General features: G+C 37.7%; 2 protein-coding genes across 2 annotated transcripts in view; both read right to left on the minus strand.

Annotated features, from left to right (window-relative positions):
• Window positions 1-14,615, minus strand: part of LOC116216847 (nebulin-like) — a gene marked incomplete at its 3' end in the record, with an annotated part of 32,477 nt that extends 17,862 nt beyond the window's left edge. Inside the window, 18 exon segments of the mRNA XM_031554313.1 lie at window positions 653-964; window positions 1,777-1,884; window positions 2,211-2,315; window positions 3,143-3,241; window positions 3,902-4,006; window positions 4,100-4,207; window positions 4,288-4,389; window positions 5,023-5,139; window positions 5,891-5,998; window positions 6,204-6,308; window positions 8,040-8,144; window positions 9,099-9,203; window positions 9,299-9,403; window positions 9,713-9,817; window positions 10,580-10,687; window positions 11,630-11,845; window positions 14,349-14,393; window positions 14,493-14,615. Coding sequence (XP_031410173.1) covers window positions 653-964; window positions 1,777-1,884; window positions 2,211-2,315; window positions 3,143-3,241; window positions 3,902-4,006; window positions 4,100-4,207; window positions 4,288-4,389; window positions 5,023-5,139; window positions 5,891-5,998; window positions 6,204-6,308; window positions 8,040-8,144; window positions 9,099-9,203; window positions 9,299-9,403; window positions 9,713-9,817; window positions 10,580-10,687; window positions 11,630-11,650 — 1,818 coding nt within the window.
• Window positions 14,616-15,312: 697 nt separating this feature from the next.
• LOC116216848 (nebulin-like) overlaps window positions 15,313-15,488 on the minus strand; it is a gene marked incomplete at its 5' end in the record, with an annotated part of 7,806 nt that continues 7,630 nt past the window's right edge. The window contains one exon of the mRNA XM_031554314.1: window positions 15,313-15,429. Coding sequence (XP_031410174.1) covers window positions 15,313-15,429 — 117 coding nt within the window. The remainder of the gene's footprint in view (window positions 15,430-15,488) is intronic.

Raw genomic sequence — 15,488 nt, forward strand, 5'->3', positions numbered from 1 at the left:
TTTAAGCTCCTTCCATGGTCTAAGTTCAAAAGCAGCCATTCTTCACAGAAATAGAGAGAGTGGGGAAACTCCACAGCATCCAAACAACTGCAGAGTGGAACCTGGTATGCTCAATCATTTAAAACTTTGCATCTGGAAGAACAACCAAGACAGTCCTGCAAGAAATCTCTTATGCTACAGATCTCCAGAGGAGGTATCCCTGGTATCCCTAACACTACCAATAGCTACAGTTTGTTCACTCCATCATGCTATTGCTTGTAGTCTACCTACACTACCACATCTGTCTCACATGAAGACAAAACAGGGAAACTTGAAAGTCTTAAAGAATAAAACCAAATTACATTAGTTGCAAAATAGAAGTTCTCTGAAAAAATTTTAAAAAGAAAATAAATTCATTTGCATGCCATATTCCAAAAATCTGCTCTTCATAGGCACGCCACCACCAAAATCCTTTTCAGTGTAACTCACCTGGAATGGGGTACTTCTAAATTCCACCAGCTGATACTTAAAGCTTCTAATGCTGGTCCCCAGGACATAATGAAAACAAACCATTCCCATACAGTGATGGCAACTATCACCGAATAAAAATACCTATTTTATGTTTATTTGTGTAGGAAAACATCAGTGAGACAGCAGCCACTGAAATACTCACATCGCTCTGAATTTGCATCATGTTCTTTGCAAGCTCAACATCCATAGCATCTGGCAGATAAGTGTAGTGATGGATCAGATTTTTGTAGTGGGCAGTGGAAGCTACATCCTGAGACTTTTTTGCAGCCTGGATACTGAATGTGTCAGGAGGTGTGTGATAGTTAGTCTTACTCTTCTCGTAGTCCTTCTTATATTCACGATCGGACTGAATCTTTGCAACATGCATGTAGTGAACGAGCTTGGGGTCATCTTGCAGGCTTCTGAAACCAACCTGTTTTCCTTTAGCCTTTTCATATGCTTCTTTATATTTATACTAGAATCAGAGAAAAGAGATCAAATCTATTGTCACATTGCTACTGATGTCTAAACTAAAAAAAGAAGAAGAAGAAGAAGAAATCTGTTACGACTTTCATTGGGAAGGAAAAAGTGCAACCTGTTCAGGAACAATAGCCTAAATAGCATACCCAACAGTATCAGCTTTTCTTTTTCCACCATCTAAGGCTATGCACAACAGGTTATACACATAACAACAATTCATCAGCCACAGCTTTCCTTGAAAGGAAATGAAATCGTTTCCTTAAAATTACTGTGCTGCGAGGCATGTGAAAAACATTAAAACAATTAAGACAATCCATCTCCCCCACTTGAACAGCAAAAAGAGTACAACTGAGAAGCTTCCTCTACTTATCTGAAACCACTGAATCATAAACCACTTCATCAATTTGTGCTATATGGCCTTTCAATTCATTTATAAGCTGTACTCATCCACCTAACTCAAAACTACCTCAGTATATATTGTCTCTCAGACTAAGCAGATGCTAATGTAGCTAATTTACTGGAAATCTATCAGCAAATGACTGCAAGAACTACTGATTTCCTCTCTCCCGTGAACAGTGGTTTAGGAAACACAGTAACACAGTACAGTAGCATCTGCCTATCTAAAGCAAAGATGATTAGAATAAAAGATGTTTTACACAAACCAACACTTCGAGAAGACTGAGAATGTCTTTCTCACATTAGTGACTCTAGTGAGACTCATGGAATATTTATGGTCTACCACATGGCCTGGAGTAGTTGACATTTTTACTAAATGCTAAAACAAGTATACCTGGGATAGATACTTACATCACTAGCAATGTTTCTTGATGCTTTTGCTCGAGTAATTGGAATAGCATCAAGCGACACATTGGTCCCTTTAGCTATTAGATCGTGGTAGTCCTGTTTATAATAGGCCTGAAAAAGAAAACCAGTATTATTCTAGAGAACCTACTACTCATATGAATTATAAGAAAATAAAAGCTACACAAATCTTCAGTATGATATGCTTCCTTTAGTGTTTTATTACTTCTTTATTAATTAAACTAAATTAATTACATGATTATATGAGTAGCTGGGATTTGCTTGGAAATTCAAACGATACCAAGAGTGAAAAATTACAGTGATATAAGTTGATTATAAAGAATTGAGCATCAGTGAAAGAAATCTGCAATATGAGCATATCTGTAACATTCTCAGAAATTCAAGAGCAATGTGTAAAGCATTATAAAGTCATCACTTACATCACTGACATTTGCAGCATTGTATCTAGCTTGGATAAACTGTGGGACATCTGGGGGGAGAGTGTATTTATGTATAACTTCTTCTCCGGAAGATCTGTAGAGTTTCTGTAAAATATATCATACATAAATAAATTCTTTCCTTGTACAAGCAGCACCAGTTCACTGTGAATCAACTGAGGATTTAGGTTTGATTTTTGCAAATGTATGTTGCCACTTATCTCATAAAGATGGAGACTGCACTTTTCATACAGAATTATTGATCTTATTGATGGAAGAAACAAGCCCTAAATGCTCCGTGCAGTCTTCGCTCAGAAAGGTCTTTACTCACGGGCTCTGCAGCACAGGCCTTATGAGGAGCAGTTAAGGGAACTGGGACTATTTAGTCTGGATCTTATTGCTCTCTACAATTCCTGAATGGAGGCTGTGGTGAGGTGGGGGTCGGCCTCTGCTCCCATGTAACTAGCAATAGAAATAGTTGAGCCAGGGCAGATTCAGATTGGATGTTAGGAAATACTTCTCCAAGGGGGTGGTCAGGCACTGCAATGGGCTGCCCAGGAAGATGGAGGAGTCACCGACCCAGGAGGCATTCAAGAAACATTCAGATGTTGTACTGAGGGCATGGTTTAGTGGGGAATATTGGTGATAGGTGGAAGGTCAGACTGGATGGTCTTAGAGGTCTTTTCCAACCTTGGTGATTCTATGATTCTATGACATGTACACCTCCTTAAAAAAAAATAAATTAAGAAGCCTGATTTCCAGGTGGGCTTTCACTGGAACAGGCCACATAAGTGTCTTCATCCATGTCTGTGCATATATACACACCCATACTCATCTATACTTTCATTTCAGGAATTGTCTTAAAATTGGAAAGTGGCTGCAGTGCAGAAATGTATGGTCTCAGAGTACAGTGACATGTTGGTATGTTCACTTACATCACTCAGCTGCTTGCTATTGATCTCTGCTTGCTTCTGTACTGGAGAGTCAGTCACTTGAGTAAATTTGATCTGATCAGGATGCTTTTTGTAGGTGTGCTGAGGATAAATAATAAATACATTCATCCTAAATGTACATAAACACATCTTCCTATTAAATAAGACACAGTGATGTAGCATTACTTGGGATAGCTGGCAGTTATGGCAATGGTGTAGATAAGCACTGTCCTGCACAATGATTCTGAGGTTACTTTTTAAACACAACCAGAGCCCAAATAAACTTTTGAAGTATTTTAGAAGTATAAACACAAAATATTTAGATGTATATAAATATCACCATAGACAATAAATGATATGTCATACAAAACATTACACATAATACATATTTTAAAATATTTTCAAGTATTAATAATTACAATTTGTATTAATAAAAATAACTAAAGTATATTGAAGTATTTTAAAAAGCATTAATGTAAAAATATGCTGACTTAAGCAAGTAGATGCTTGAGGGTCATTTTTTTGTTTTGTTACTATTCTAATTATTCAGTTTTATTTGTTAGATGGTGTTATAACTGTCTCGATCACTAGGTGTCACAAAAGACTTCTAAAATACAGGTGAATATGGCTTATAAAAGTCACTTATGCTAAGAAAACCACACAAAAATTAAAATTAACAGGACTCACTGTAAACTTTCAGACATCTCAGAGCAGATGCTTTGCATTTAACTGGCTATCAGATAACCACTGCCCTATACTTACATCTTTACACTGCTCTAACTTCTTAATAGCTTCATATTCTTGAGTTATGGTCTGAGGGAAGTAGCATTTTGTCTTTTCTTCCTCATAATCCGCTTTGTAATTTTTCTAGGGATAAAATGAACATTCCATAAGAAAACATCATTGAGCTTTCTCCAAATTAAAACACGATGGCAAGAACAGAACGACAGCCACACTTACATCACTCTTCATAGCTTCGACTTTCATACAGTGTATCTGATGTGGGTCCTCAAAACTGCCCAAATAGTGTCCCAAGATGTTCTTTTGATAAGCATCTTTGTATTTTACCTGGAAAAACAATCACGAGTTGATAAAGAAAAGCAATCAAGAGTGTCAGCACGGAAAGATATGAACTCAGCAATACATACATCACTAAAATTCTTCAGAGCGCTGTCAGTCTGGAACTTTGGTGTTTCACAGTAGTTCATGCTTGTTCCTTTAGATTGCTCATAGGCTTCTTTGTATAATTTCTGCAAAGAAAAAAAAAAAACATTGGGTAATAAAGCAGATTGAACTGAAATACACTTACAATACAATATAAATGTAATATAATACAATATAAATTACAACAGGGAATATTATTTTTTAATTCTTTTTAGTGGCTTCTAGGATTGTTAGGAAAGACATGAAGGTTTGACTCATCACTTCTGAATGTCTGATGTTGAGCAATATGAAGTATCTTTCCAAACAGATGAAAACATCAAGAGAGAAATCAAGAATGTCAATACATTCTTGAAGTGACATCAAAAATACAGTACATATGAATACCTAGAAGTGCATATTTTATCACTGCAGGCAGCACTTGAAGTTCTAAGCACTAAGGAAGAACCCCCACCTTCTGACCCATTTTTCAAAGGATCATTAGCTATCATTAGCTATCATTCACAATCATTAGCTATCTCCATAGCACATCACACTTAGCTGTGGGGAAATGACTCCTTATAGTGATACCATTCTGGCCAGTAGGATCTCTTGAAAAATACTACGTTTATAAAACTAAAAATACTGAGAAATTCAGTGGGGAAGTCAAGAAATGATGAGTTTGGGTTTTGGTTTGCTGTACATGACTGAAATCTGTGCTGCTATACTTTGATAATACTCACATCGCTCAGGACATCTCCTGCAGTTTTTAATTGCCTCAGCAATGGGTTCTCTGTAGCAGGAAGCACATTATAATCTGCAATGGCTTTGTTCTTCTCGTAGTCTGCTCTGTATTTTATCTTTCAAAAATAAAAACAAAAACAATGAGGTTTTTAAAATCAGCATTAAAAGCCAAACACTAACTTACATTGTCTTGAAATTTTCTGAAAGGTCTCCATCTGCTTTTAACTCATGACTCATAAAGGCAAAGGACTGTGAGAAGCACTCAGATCACAGCAGTGCAGGGATCACCAGCTGAGAGGCTGAGTTGAAAGGTAACTGACAGCTATTAATTAGATGTCCTGACCTCCAAGCACCTTGCCAAGCATTCTGACTTTTTAGAATAACTACATTCTTAAGAATTAACAACAGAAGATTATCTTTGTCTTTGCTGATGGAAATGCTGCATTAGAAATGCAGAAGCCAAACAAATTCAGCATTCCTAACAAAATGCCAGTATAACAACACTGAGATACACTGAGAAAGGATGAATAACTGAAAATATGAAACCAGATTCAGGCAGGTTATGCTGGCCTTGATTAACAGTATTGATCTATTCCAACTAAAACCATGTAACATAATACAGTAAGAATAAACCAAAACAAACTCCATCTCCATGAAAGAGAATATTCTACCTTACAGGTACTATTGCAGAGGATCATAAGCATGGGTAAGAATCACTGAAAGCTCTGGGGTGGCAGGGACACAAGAACACATCTTTTGCACAGAAGAAAATATTTCTGACACCTGACAAAACAGCCTCAGCACAGACTGCACTGACTTCAGAACTACACCCGAGCTGTACAGATGGGAGCAGGTATAACAACTTACCTTACTGACATTCTCTGAAACTCTCTTATTAGCTTCATATTCTGGAGTTTCAGTCTGCATAAAGTAGATTTGGTCTTTCACATTTTCAAAGTCTTCCTGGTACTTTTTCTGTTAAGAACAGAGAAAAGTAGATATCAAATGTACCAAATGCACCAAATGCAGCTGCATTATAAATTAGCCATCCATTAAGAAGCTTCAGTAGAAAAAGAGAAACACAACAACAGAAGTAGGAAAATTTAATCAGTGTTTGCCACATTGGCACAAGCACAAAATAAAGCTGTTCATCTCAAGACTTTCTGAAGAATTTACTTACCATGCTTATATTTTCTGCATTCATTTTTGCAATTGCAACATCATAGCATGGAGTTTGAGTCCACTTGCCTTTGATTTTGTTTTTATAGTCTTCATGATAAATAACCTGCAATGAAAATTAAAAAAAAAAAAAAAAAATCATACTTAATCTCCAGCTCAATTTTCACTTAAAAGTCTTCTTTTTAAAGATGCCTATTTTATATCAGCACTACAACCACTTTATCAGTCACTGTCAAAATCACGTGAAGTCCGACCTTAGCATACTGTTTTCATTTATACTGGTAAGTTCCCTGACCAAAAAGGATGTATATATTAAATAAGTCATCTATTCCAAATGATAAATATTAAGACTAATAAGATAAACTCTCCATGGGATATCATGGAGATTTTCCTTTAGTTGTCTCACTATTCACACAACACTGGGATACAATATTGCCCAAAAAATAAACTAAAATTCACTGTTACTGCTTCTGAAACCTGTTACAGACAGAAATGGAAAGTCCTTTCTATACATGGCTTTTCTGGTACATGTGATTTCTATCAGACTAGGTTCAGAGTAATGGAAATCAAGTATAAACTGTTCAACCAGAAGTTTAAAGTGTTTGAACAATTACTTAAACAGTTACTGTCTGTTTAATTACATAAAAATCTTCCCCAGTTTTCACTCAGTGATCCAAATGCACTTTCAACCACAGTTGCTTTCCTCATCACAGAAAGCACAACTTGTTATCACACTGATTAAGAATGTACATGTCAAAAAAGATCTTTCTGAATGTTGTTGTTTGAAGATACATGTAGAGGTTACTGACTATGTTTTATTAATTTTCAAGAATAATCACACTGATCTTGCTTCTCCTATGCAAAAAAAAAAAAACTCCTGATGATAATGTAGCTTCTGAGCTACTTAAGGTACAAGAAATTTCCTCTGTCACCTTTCAGATGAGTTCACTACATACTCTTAACTCCCTCATCTGAAACAGCAAATAATTCCCATCATACAGCAACAAAATCAGGCATGTTTTCCTTACCACAACTAAACTTCGAACTGAACTAAAAACCTTCTGGCTTAAGACTTCATATGACTTAGCTGCAATTTCTCCAGCAAAAGTTGATCTTCCTCTATTTCACTTCACCTCAGCTGTTCTATTCTGTGTAAAATGTACTGCTGAGGACTGGTAGCAGTCTTTGCTAATCATGCCATACAGCTGTGGAATTTATGTTGAATATTACTTGCTAATTCACTGTGCAAATTGGGAAAGAGTTACCTAGTTTCCACAAGTACCCATGAACTAGCATGGGACATGTATGTTCACAGTGATCTGATACTGAAAGTAACTTTTGAAAGGTTTTCTCTGCCATCAACCTAGGCATCTTCAAAGATCAGACATCCAACTTAACAGCAAACTGGGATTATTCCTTGTAAGCAAGTAATTCATTTTAAAACCAGATGCATACTTGTGTTTCACTGTTTATTTCGAAGACAGGAGTAAAATGGATGTTTTATATTGCTTTGACCTGTAAAAGTTTAAAATGCAATGCAGGAGATATTTTTTACAGAAGGAAGAAGAGGAACTAATGCGTGTATGACAGAAGCAGAAATGTTTTATGAAACCTAGATTTGCTGATAAGAATGAAATTTTGTCTTTCACTTGAGACTGGACAGGATCTGCTGAGATGTTTTAAAAAGAAAGAAAATGTAAAAGCTGACTTTCACTACTGAAAAAATCAAAGAGATCTTGAGGTTTTGGACTTCTCTTTTGCTCTCTGGTACTTTTTTTGCCACTCTAATTCCAAAATGGAAATTTCTATAGAAGGAAGAGAACTGCATTCTACTCACATCACTCAGCTGCCTTGTCACTTTCTTGGCCTGTTCCACATCAGGTGGATCTGGCAGAGAAGTATATTTGGATTTTCGTTCATCGTGCCCTTTTTTGTAGACAATCTGAAATAGGAAAGAAGTAAACGTTTACAGAAACTGCCCACTTCAACAGTAACATAATATTTAATCTTACCTCTGCTAATGCCACCTGTAACAAAAGTAGTTCTGTTCACAGAATAACCATAATTTCTTTCAACCAGTGTGTTCTGGGGGACTATGGAAAAGTTCACAAGGAAAGTTTTCAAGCCTACTACTCTGCTGTTTGTGATAAATTGGACACCTGAAACCTTTATACATGACCTGAAATACTTGGTTGAAGAGTTTTGTGTCTGGCTTTTTTTCCCCTAAGTATCAGCAAATAGCAATGCTAAGCATAGCCCACAAACTACGGAGTTTTCTTGTCATACAGATTTGCAGATACTTCACAAGGCCCAGCAAATAGGGCTACTGGGCTTACAGCCAACCCTGAGAGCTTCTCAACACGTTTTGAGAGGTATCTGAGGTCTTAAATTATTTCTTTCACTCATAATTCAACATTAAAAAGCCAACAGGTACACACTCTAATAAAGAGCGCTCACTTTTCTATAGAAACAGAACCATTCTCAGAACTATCAGTGCATATCTATGCATATTTATCTTCTGTTCTGTTATAAAGTCCAGCCAGAAGCCTCCTAAGTTCACAGAATCACAGAATGGCCCGGGTTGGAAGGGACCTCAAGGATCACGAAGCTCCAAGCCCCTGCCACAGGCAAGGCCACCAACCTCCCCATTTCATAGCAGCCCAGGCTGCCCAGGACCCCATCCAACCTGGCCTTGAACACCTCCAGGGATGGACGGGGCATCCACAGCCTCTCTGGGCAGCTGTTCCAGCACCTCACCACTCCCATAGCAAACAACTTCCCCCTGACATCCAACCTCAATCTTCCCTCCCTCAACTTCAAACCACTTCCCCTAGTCCTGATAGCAACAAATTACAACACAGCAGGATCCAATTTTCAACCAGACTTTGATACTTACATCACTCAGAGCTTTTTGAGCCTGTGCCACCCTTCTGAGTTCTGGACTGTCATTGTACGGATAGAACAATGTTTTGTCTCCTTCCCAGTCTTCTGTATAGAGTTTCTTAAAACAGAAAAATGCCAGAATAGAGAATGAATTCATTTTTGTCTTGGAATGCTTCTTAAACTTTAGCTGAATAAACCGGTGATTCTTCTTACCTTACTGAACATTGCTGTATTTTTTATTGCATTTACAAGCTCTGGGGCATCAGGGGGAAGTAAGTACTTGTCCTTATTCTCCTCCCAGTTCTGTTTGTATAAAACCTGAAGAGAAAGATCAGCAAGCTAGTTACTCTCTTATTAGAAAAATATTTACGTTAGTTAATAAACAGCTTGATGGAAGGCTTTTTTTGCGAAGTGAAAGTATCATACTAATGACATTTAAAAATATGAATTGGAAACATTTAAGATATTTATACTTGCCTTGATCAACTCATTTGGTCAATCCCCCTGAGCTTCTAAACTGTTCTATAGACATTGCTTTAGTGTCCTGAGCTGACAACCTTGCTTTTATCAGCAACTTCATGATCCATTAACATTCACAAGCCTTCTGGTAAGCCAAAACTCACTCACCTTGCTCACTTGCTGAGATACCTTCTTTGCATGTTCTATATCCCAGGCCTTTTCATCAACGTGGCAAATAGTTCGAGCAACTTCACCAGCCATGCGGTATTTAACCTGGAGCAGTGCACACCAAACCACAGCTGTATTTACAGCTAACACTGACAAGTGTTAGCTTAAAGCAGAATACTGAAATTTTGAAACTTGATAATGCAAAGATCCAAAGATTCTGTATTAAGTAAAGCATTTAGGCATGTGATTAACCTTTACCATCGACTAGCTGTTGCTTAGAAATAATACCCAGAGAAACAAAGAGATTTTGTGAGCTATCTGAAAAAGAAACGCAGCTTTGAGACAATGTCAAGAGCTGTGAATCCAAGCTAGGGTATAATTCTATAATCCAAGTTCTTCCTAAGAGTGCTTCCACCTGTACAATGAGGTGGAAATTCCCATGCTATTCAGTATTTCTTAATTTCACAGTCCATTACCACAGACCACACACTCTCTGTGGTCACAAAATTAATACAGCAGCCACACCACCATGGCAAACCAGTAGATGGAGCACAAAATCATTCTAAAGCTGTTACAAGACTCCCAGGTTGACAGCAGGCTCAGTCAGCTTTAGCACAGAGATTGCTGCATCACATTCCTCAATATACCCTAAGCCAAAGGTGTTGAGCAAAATGTAATGGATACTCATCTCCTGCACACTGGTTAGGTGTCTCCCCACTCAGCTTTGGGAGTTCCTATTCCCAGAGATCCAATTCTCTCTACTTACTCTACAAAGAATTAAGATGCTTTGGATTTTAGTTTCCCAAATTGTGACATGCACTATTAAAGGGAGACTGAAGTGCAGAAAGAACAACATTTGATATCTACCTCACTGAGCTGATCCTGCACTTTCTTGATTCTCCGAATTTCTGGGGTATCAATTGTGGAAGCATATGGCTTTCCTCTTTCTTTATTAAATTTTTCTTTGTACTTGTTCTGAAAGAAAATAATGACGAGTATGATTAAGACACATCCTAAAGCTCTGGCAGAAATGTAAACAGTAATTTTTGATGTATTCATCTGTTTAGTATAGGAGTTTGGGGCACATCACTGAATAATACAAGCTGTCATTATACAAATACATTTGCACAGTTCTGCTTACTTTAACCGACTTTTTTTCTTCCATCTGACACAGCAGAAAAAAATCCATTTCTACCTTCAGCCTGCTTCGGATCACCTCTGAGTTTATTTACATTACACATCTCACCCTGATACATTCAGTTACTTGTTTCAGTGACCAAAGAGAGGGGACATTTTTGGGTGAGAGTAGCAATCTTAGACATGCGATCTCATACAACATTTCAACAGCAAACACTGGTAGGTATCACACGTTAAAATTAGGAAAAAAGGTCTGGCACTATCTTATACCTGCACAGCACAGTTACTTCCCACCTCTAAAAACAGAGTAAAATGGACAGTAATACTGGAATTTGATATACCATACCAGGAATTTGGGTAGGTGTTTGTTCCCCCATGTTGTGCACAAAATAATTCTTGAGTATAGAGAGGGATAGAGAAATATACTACTGTACAAAATGCTGAGGATCACTATTCAGTAAACACTAGCCTCTGCATTTCCTTACTTAAGTATCCAAGTCAGACAGCACAGGAGACCTCTTAACTGACATCTAAGGTAAATCTTCAGATATCTGCTACAGGCTTTTTGTGTCTAAAGATTACTTGATGCACGTAAGCAGGAAACAGGCAAGAGATGACCTAACTGAAAGAAGGAAACTTCCTACTTCAAGCAAACAGCACTGACACGTGATGAAATGGAGTACAGGAGGAGTCAAAATAGCATAAAGGATCACAACAATACCTATCAGATGCTTTCAAAATTGGTGTTTCTAAACAAGTAAAGGACATGGGACAATTCACCTCACTGAACAGGTCCTTCATTTTATTACTGTGCTGCAGATAAGGTGTCAAGAACTTAGAAGAGTCCACTTTTGTCCGTATCGTCTTCTTTCTGACTGGAGTTGCTGCTGCATCCTCACCAGAAGTTTTTTCATACTCAATCGTACGGGTGATGGTTGTAGGACCTGTGAATTCTGTGCCAGTGCTGTCAGTGATGTCAGTGATCTCAGTGACCACCTGGGAGTAGAGAAAAAAATAAATGCCTTTTAATTATAAATCACAGTTTTATTTTAACCTTTTTTCACTTCCTCTGATATAAAAGGATGCTCAGTTCTTATTCCCAAACCACCTACGGTGTACAAAAATGGTGACACTTACTTCCTCCTGGGATGACCCAGTAATGCCTACGTTATATGACTCAAACTGAAAAAGTACAAGGAATTAAACAACTGGCTGATTTTTGCATCAAACTGATACAATTATTCTCCACAGGAGCAGGAAGAGCGGGGGCTGTGTTCCATATGCATAACTTCCACTTGCATGAGGTGGTTTCTCAAATGTGACCACCTACAACCAAAAGCAAAGCATGAGAAATGCCTTCAGTGTTGAAGAAGCAGACATCACACAGCCAGGTTTCCTAACGGCGATACTGAAAACTGAGAAAGCAGGTCAGAGGTGCACAAAAACGATTATCTTCTTCTTGTGAAAGGAAAGGACACTGCAGATCCCAAGTCTTTGGGATCCTGTGGCAAATCTGTGCTGCACCAACTAACTGAACAAATGCCCGGAATCCACCTTTTCTACTAATGTACATTTTCTCACAGTCAGAACATAATCATGGCAAAGATATAATTGAGATATACATACATTCATTTGATCAAGCATCCACTGGAAAGAAGACCAAATTAATTCAACTCATTCATATACTTCTTTATCAACGTAATCATGCCGTAAGAGATAGTTTTAATACGAAGATTCTAATCCAAAGCATGCTAAAATAATTATTACAGCTGGAAAATATGCTCTGAAATTATCTGAAAAACAAAATATCAAGCTTTGTTTCATAATCAATTAGCTTAAACAAAATAAATGCTTTGAAAAGGAACGCATGAAGGTCAGATTTCCGATAGTTACTTACATTAGTATGAGGTAGACCAGAAAATACACCAAGCATTAAATATTAACTTGGCACATACACAAAACTTAAATTACAAAAAGGTTGTTTATTATGTGAACATTAATTACATTTCACTAATGACGCGTCAGGATGTTAATAGTTACTTCTGCACCACAACAGATTAATCTCTTCCAACTCATTTCAAGTAAGCAAGTGTTTGTTTAAGTTCTGGCACGGAAAGCACAGCACAGCTTGAAACCTGCCTAGGCAAGACTCAGAAAGTGTTACTTGCTGTTAGGTTTATAACAGAGTAGTGAAGCTACACGCTTTCTTGAGGAGTTGTAACATGTTTCTAAAGCTTGGAGAGGCTTCCTTCTGAAAATAGAGTATTTCATGTAAAAAAAAAAACAAAAAACCCTCCTCTCTTTTACCTTCGTAAGATAACTCATAGGCCAGCATGATGCTAATGCCATAAACTGCACTTGCAGCTGATGGAAATACATCCAATCACATTAGCTGAAAAGACATCCATACTCATATGTGATTCTTCACTCTACAATACTGTTTTCAAAATCTGAGGCAGATCTGACACCGAAATAAGTCATGCTATTGCTCCCTTTAAATCCAGTCTGGCTATGGATTTTAAAATACTTGATGAATGCAGCGGTTAAAAATAACATGGCAGGCTTTCTTCAAAAGTGCAGTCTTCAATTACTTGCTCAGATGGTATCAGTCACGTTATATTAAATTAAAACTATAGTAAGACTTTAGGACCAGATCCTTCGTTTGGAAGGAACTGTAAGATTATGTTTCAGCATAAGCCTATGCCATAAAAAACATTTCATGGTAGCAAAGAGTTGCTTACATCTATACTATCAGTAGAGCTACAAATGATGGTAATAACTCCATGGTAACTCATATTTGTTACCAGTGACATGAAAAAAGTCTTCACCACTTTGCAGTGGGAAAAGAACTGATAACACAAACTAGATTCAGGCAGAATCTTTACATGCTTCTTTTCCCAACAAGCTGCATACAGTGCAGTAGGGCCCTGTTATTCATACAAACATATCTAGCCAAACTCACATGCTCAATAATTCTGTTCATCTTTAACACTGATGATTAGATTTTGTCAATATGTTACCTAAGTAATCTTTCTGCCTGTCTTTCTAGTTAAATAACATAACCTGCTGTTTCATTCTGTCAGCTCCTGTGCAAATTTAGCTGCTGGCCAGCAGCAAAGGGAAGAGCATCAGCAAGACAGAGAGCAGGAAAGAAATCGGCATAGTCCTTTTCTATCAGACACATCCTCAGCTCCTTCTGATGGAAAACAAACAGTGGCAAACAGTAGTGCACATCCAGGTCGAATCCCAAATGCAAATCTAAAAAACAGATGGGACAGACACTCAAAAAAAGCCAGAAGCCCTCTTGGTCAGCCCACAAGAAGGTCTTGGAGAGGAAACAAAGAAGAAAAAAGCAACTGTTCACTGATACCTATGTGTTTACTATGGAAAATTGATCCTCAGAATGCAAAAGGCCGCTAGTTTAGTATTACACATTAATTACATGTATAATGTAATTAATGCATATATCAATCACATTCAACTTCACAGGAACCTTTACCTCATATGGTTCACCCTCCTCAACAATTGTCTCCTCAATGTAGTACTATTAAAGAAAGGAGAAAAAAAAAAAATCATTGTTAGGACAGATCATACAGAATAGCAAATTGTACTCTCGCTTAGAAAGACTGTTTTAAAAACACACCTCAGGAGAATCAAGACTGCAGTTTGTAAAGATATTATCAAGTCCTGAAGATGTTATTATTTTTTTTGCACTGATTGGATTTTTTTCCTTATGTTCCTTAGTTGATCTTCCGCCTAAATAATTAATGAAGGACCATTATCTAACGATCCATAAGAAAGGCAAACGATGACCACACTGAAAGAAAGCATCCAGTAGAACAGGACTTCCCAAACGTTAGGCAATATGCCAAAAGGTCTGTAAGAAAATTCTCCCTCCAAGGCTGCCTTCAGAGTTGCTCCTACCTACAGATGAGGATCTCCACAGTTCCACGACGGACCCCAGCCATTTCTGGCTGCCTGTCAGACTTCCTTCTACTGATCAGAATTCAGAGCTCCGCAGTCAGCCAATTTTCTACTCACTTAATTCTCCACTTATCCAGCTCATACCTCAACAATTTAGTGAGTTTACATGAGTCTGTTTCAGTGCTCCTTCTGTAGTCCAGGTACGGACCATTTGCTGTTCTTTCCTCATCAACAGCCACAGTAATATTACCATGAAAAGTACCAAGTCTGGTCAGCCATGATCCACCCTCAATAAACAAATATTCACTGCTCCCCAGCACTTTGCTCTTCGTGTGCTTAAAAATGGCTTCTTAGGCGATTTTCTCCATAGCCTTCTTAAGGAGTTGAGTTTACTGCCTGTTTATCCTTGGATCCTCCTTCTTGCCTTTCCTAAAGTTGGGTATAACAAGGCTTTTTCCAATTGTCAGAAACTTCCCCACAATACAATGAACTTTTGAAGATTACAGACAGTAGCCCTTCGTTGACATCAGCCAGATCCCTCAGCACCCCTGATCCACCCCCTCTGATTCCCTGAAACCATATACATCCCAGCGGGGTAAGCCATCCCTAACTCTGTCTTCCTCTACTGTGGATACTACATCATTCCCACATGTATGCTAGGAATCAGAGACCTGGAAGACTAGAGAATAAAGCTTACCAAAATCGATCCAAAAAA

The sequence above is a fragment of the Meleagris gallopavo genome, chromosome 7, assembly GCF_000146605.3.
Source record: "Meleagris gallopavo isolate NT-WF06-2002-E0010 breed Aviagen turkey brand Nicholas breeding stock chromosome 7, Turkey_5.1, whole genome shotgun sequence".
Taxonomy (NCBI): domain Eukaryota; kingdom Metazoa; phylum Chordata; class Aves; order Galliformes; family Phasianidae; genus Meleagris; species Meleagris gallopavo.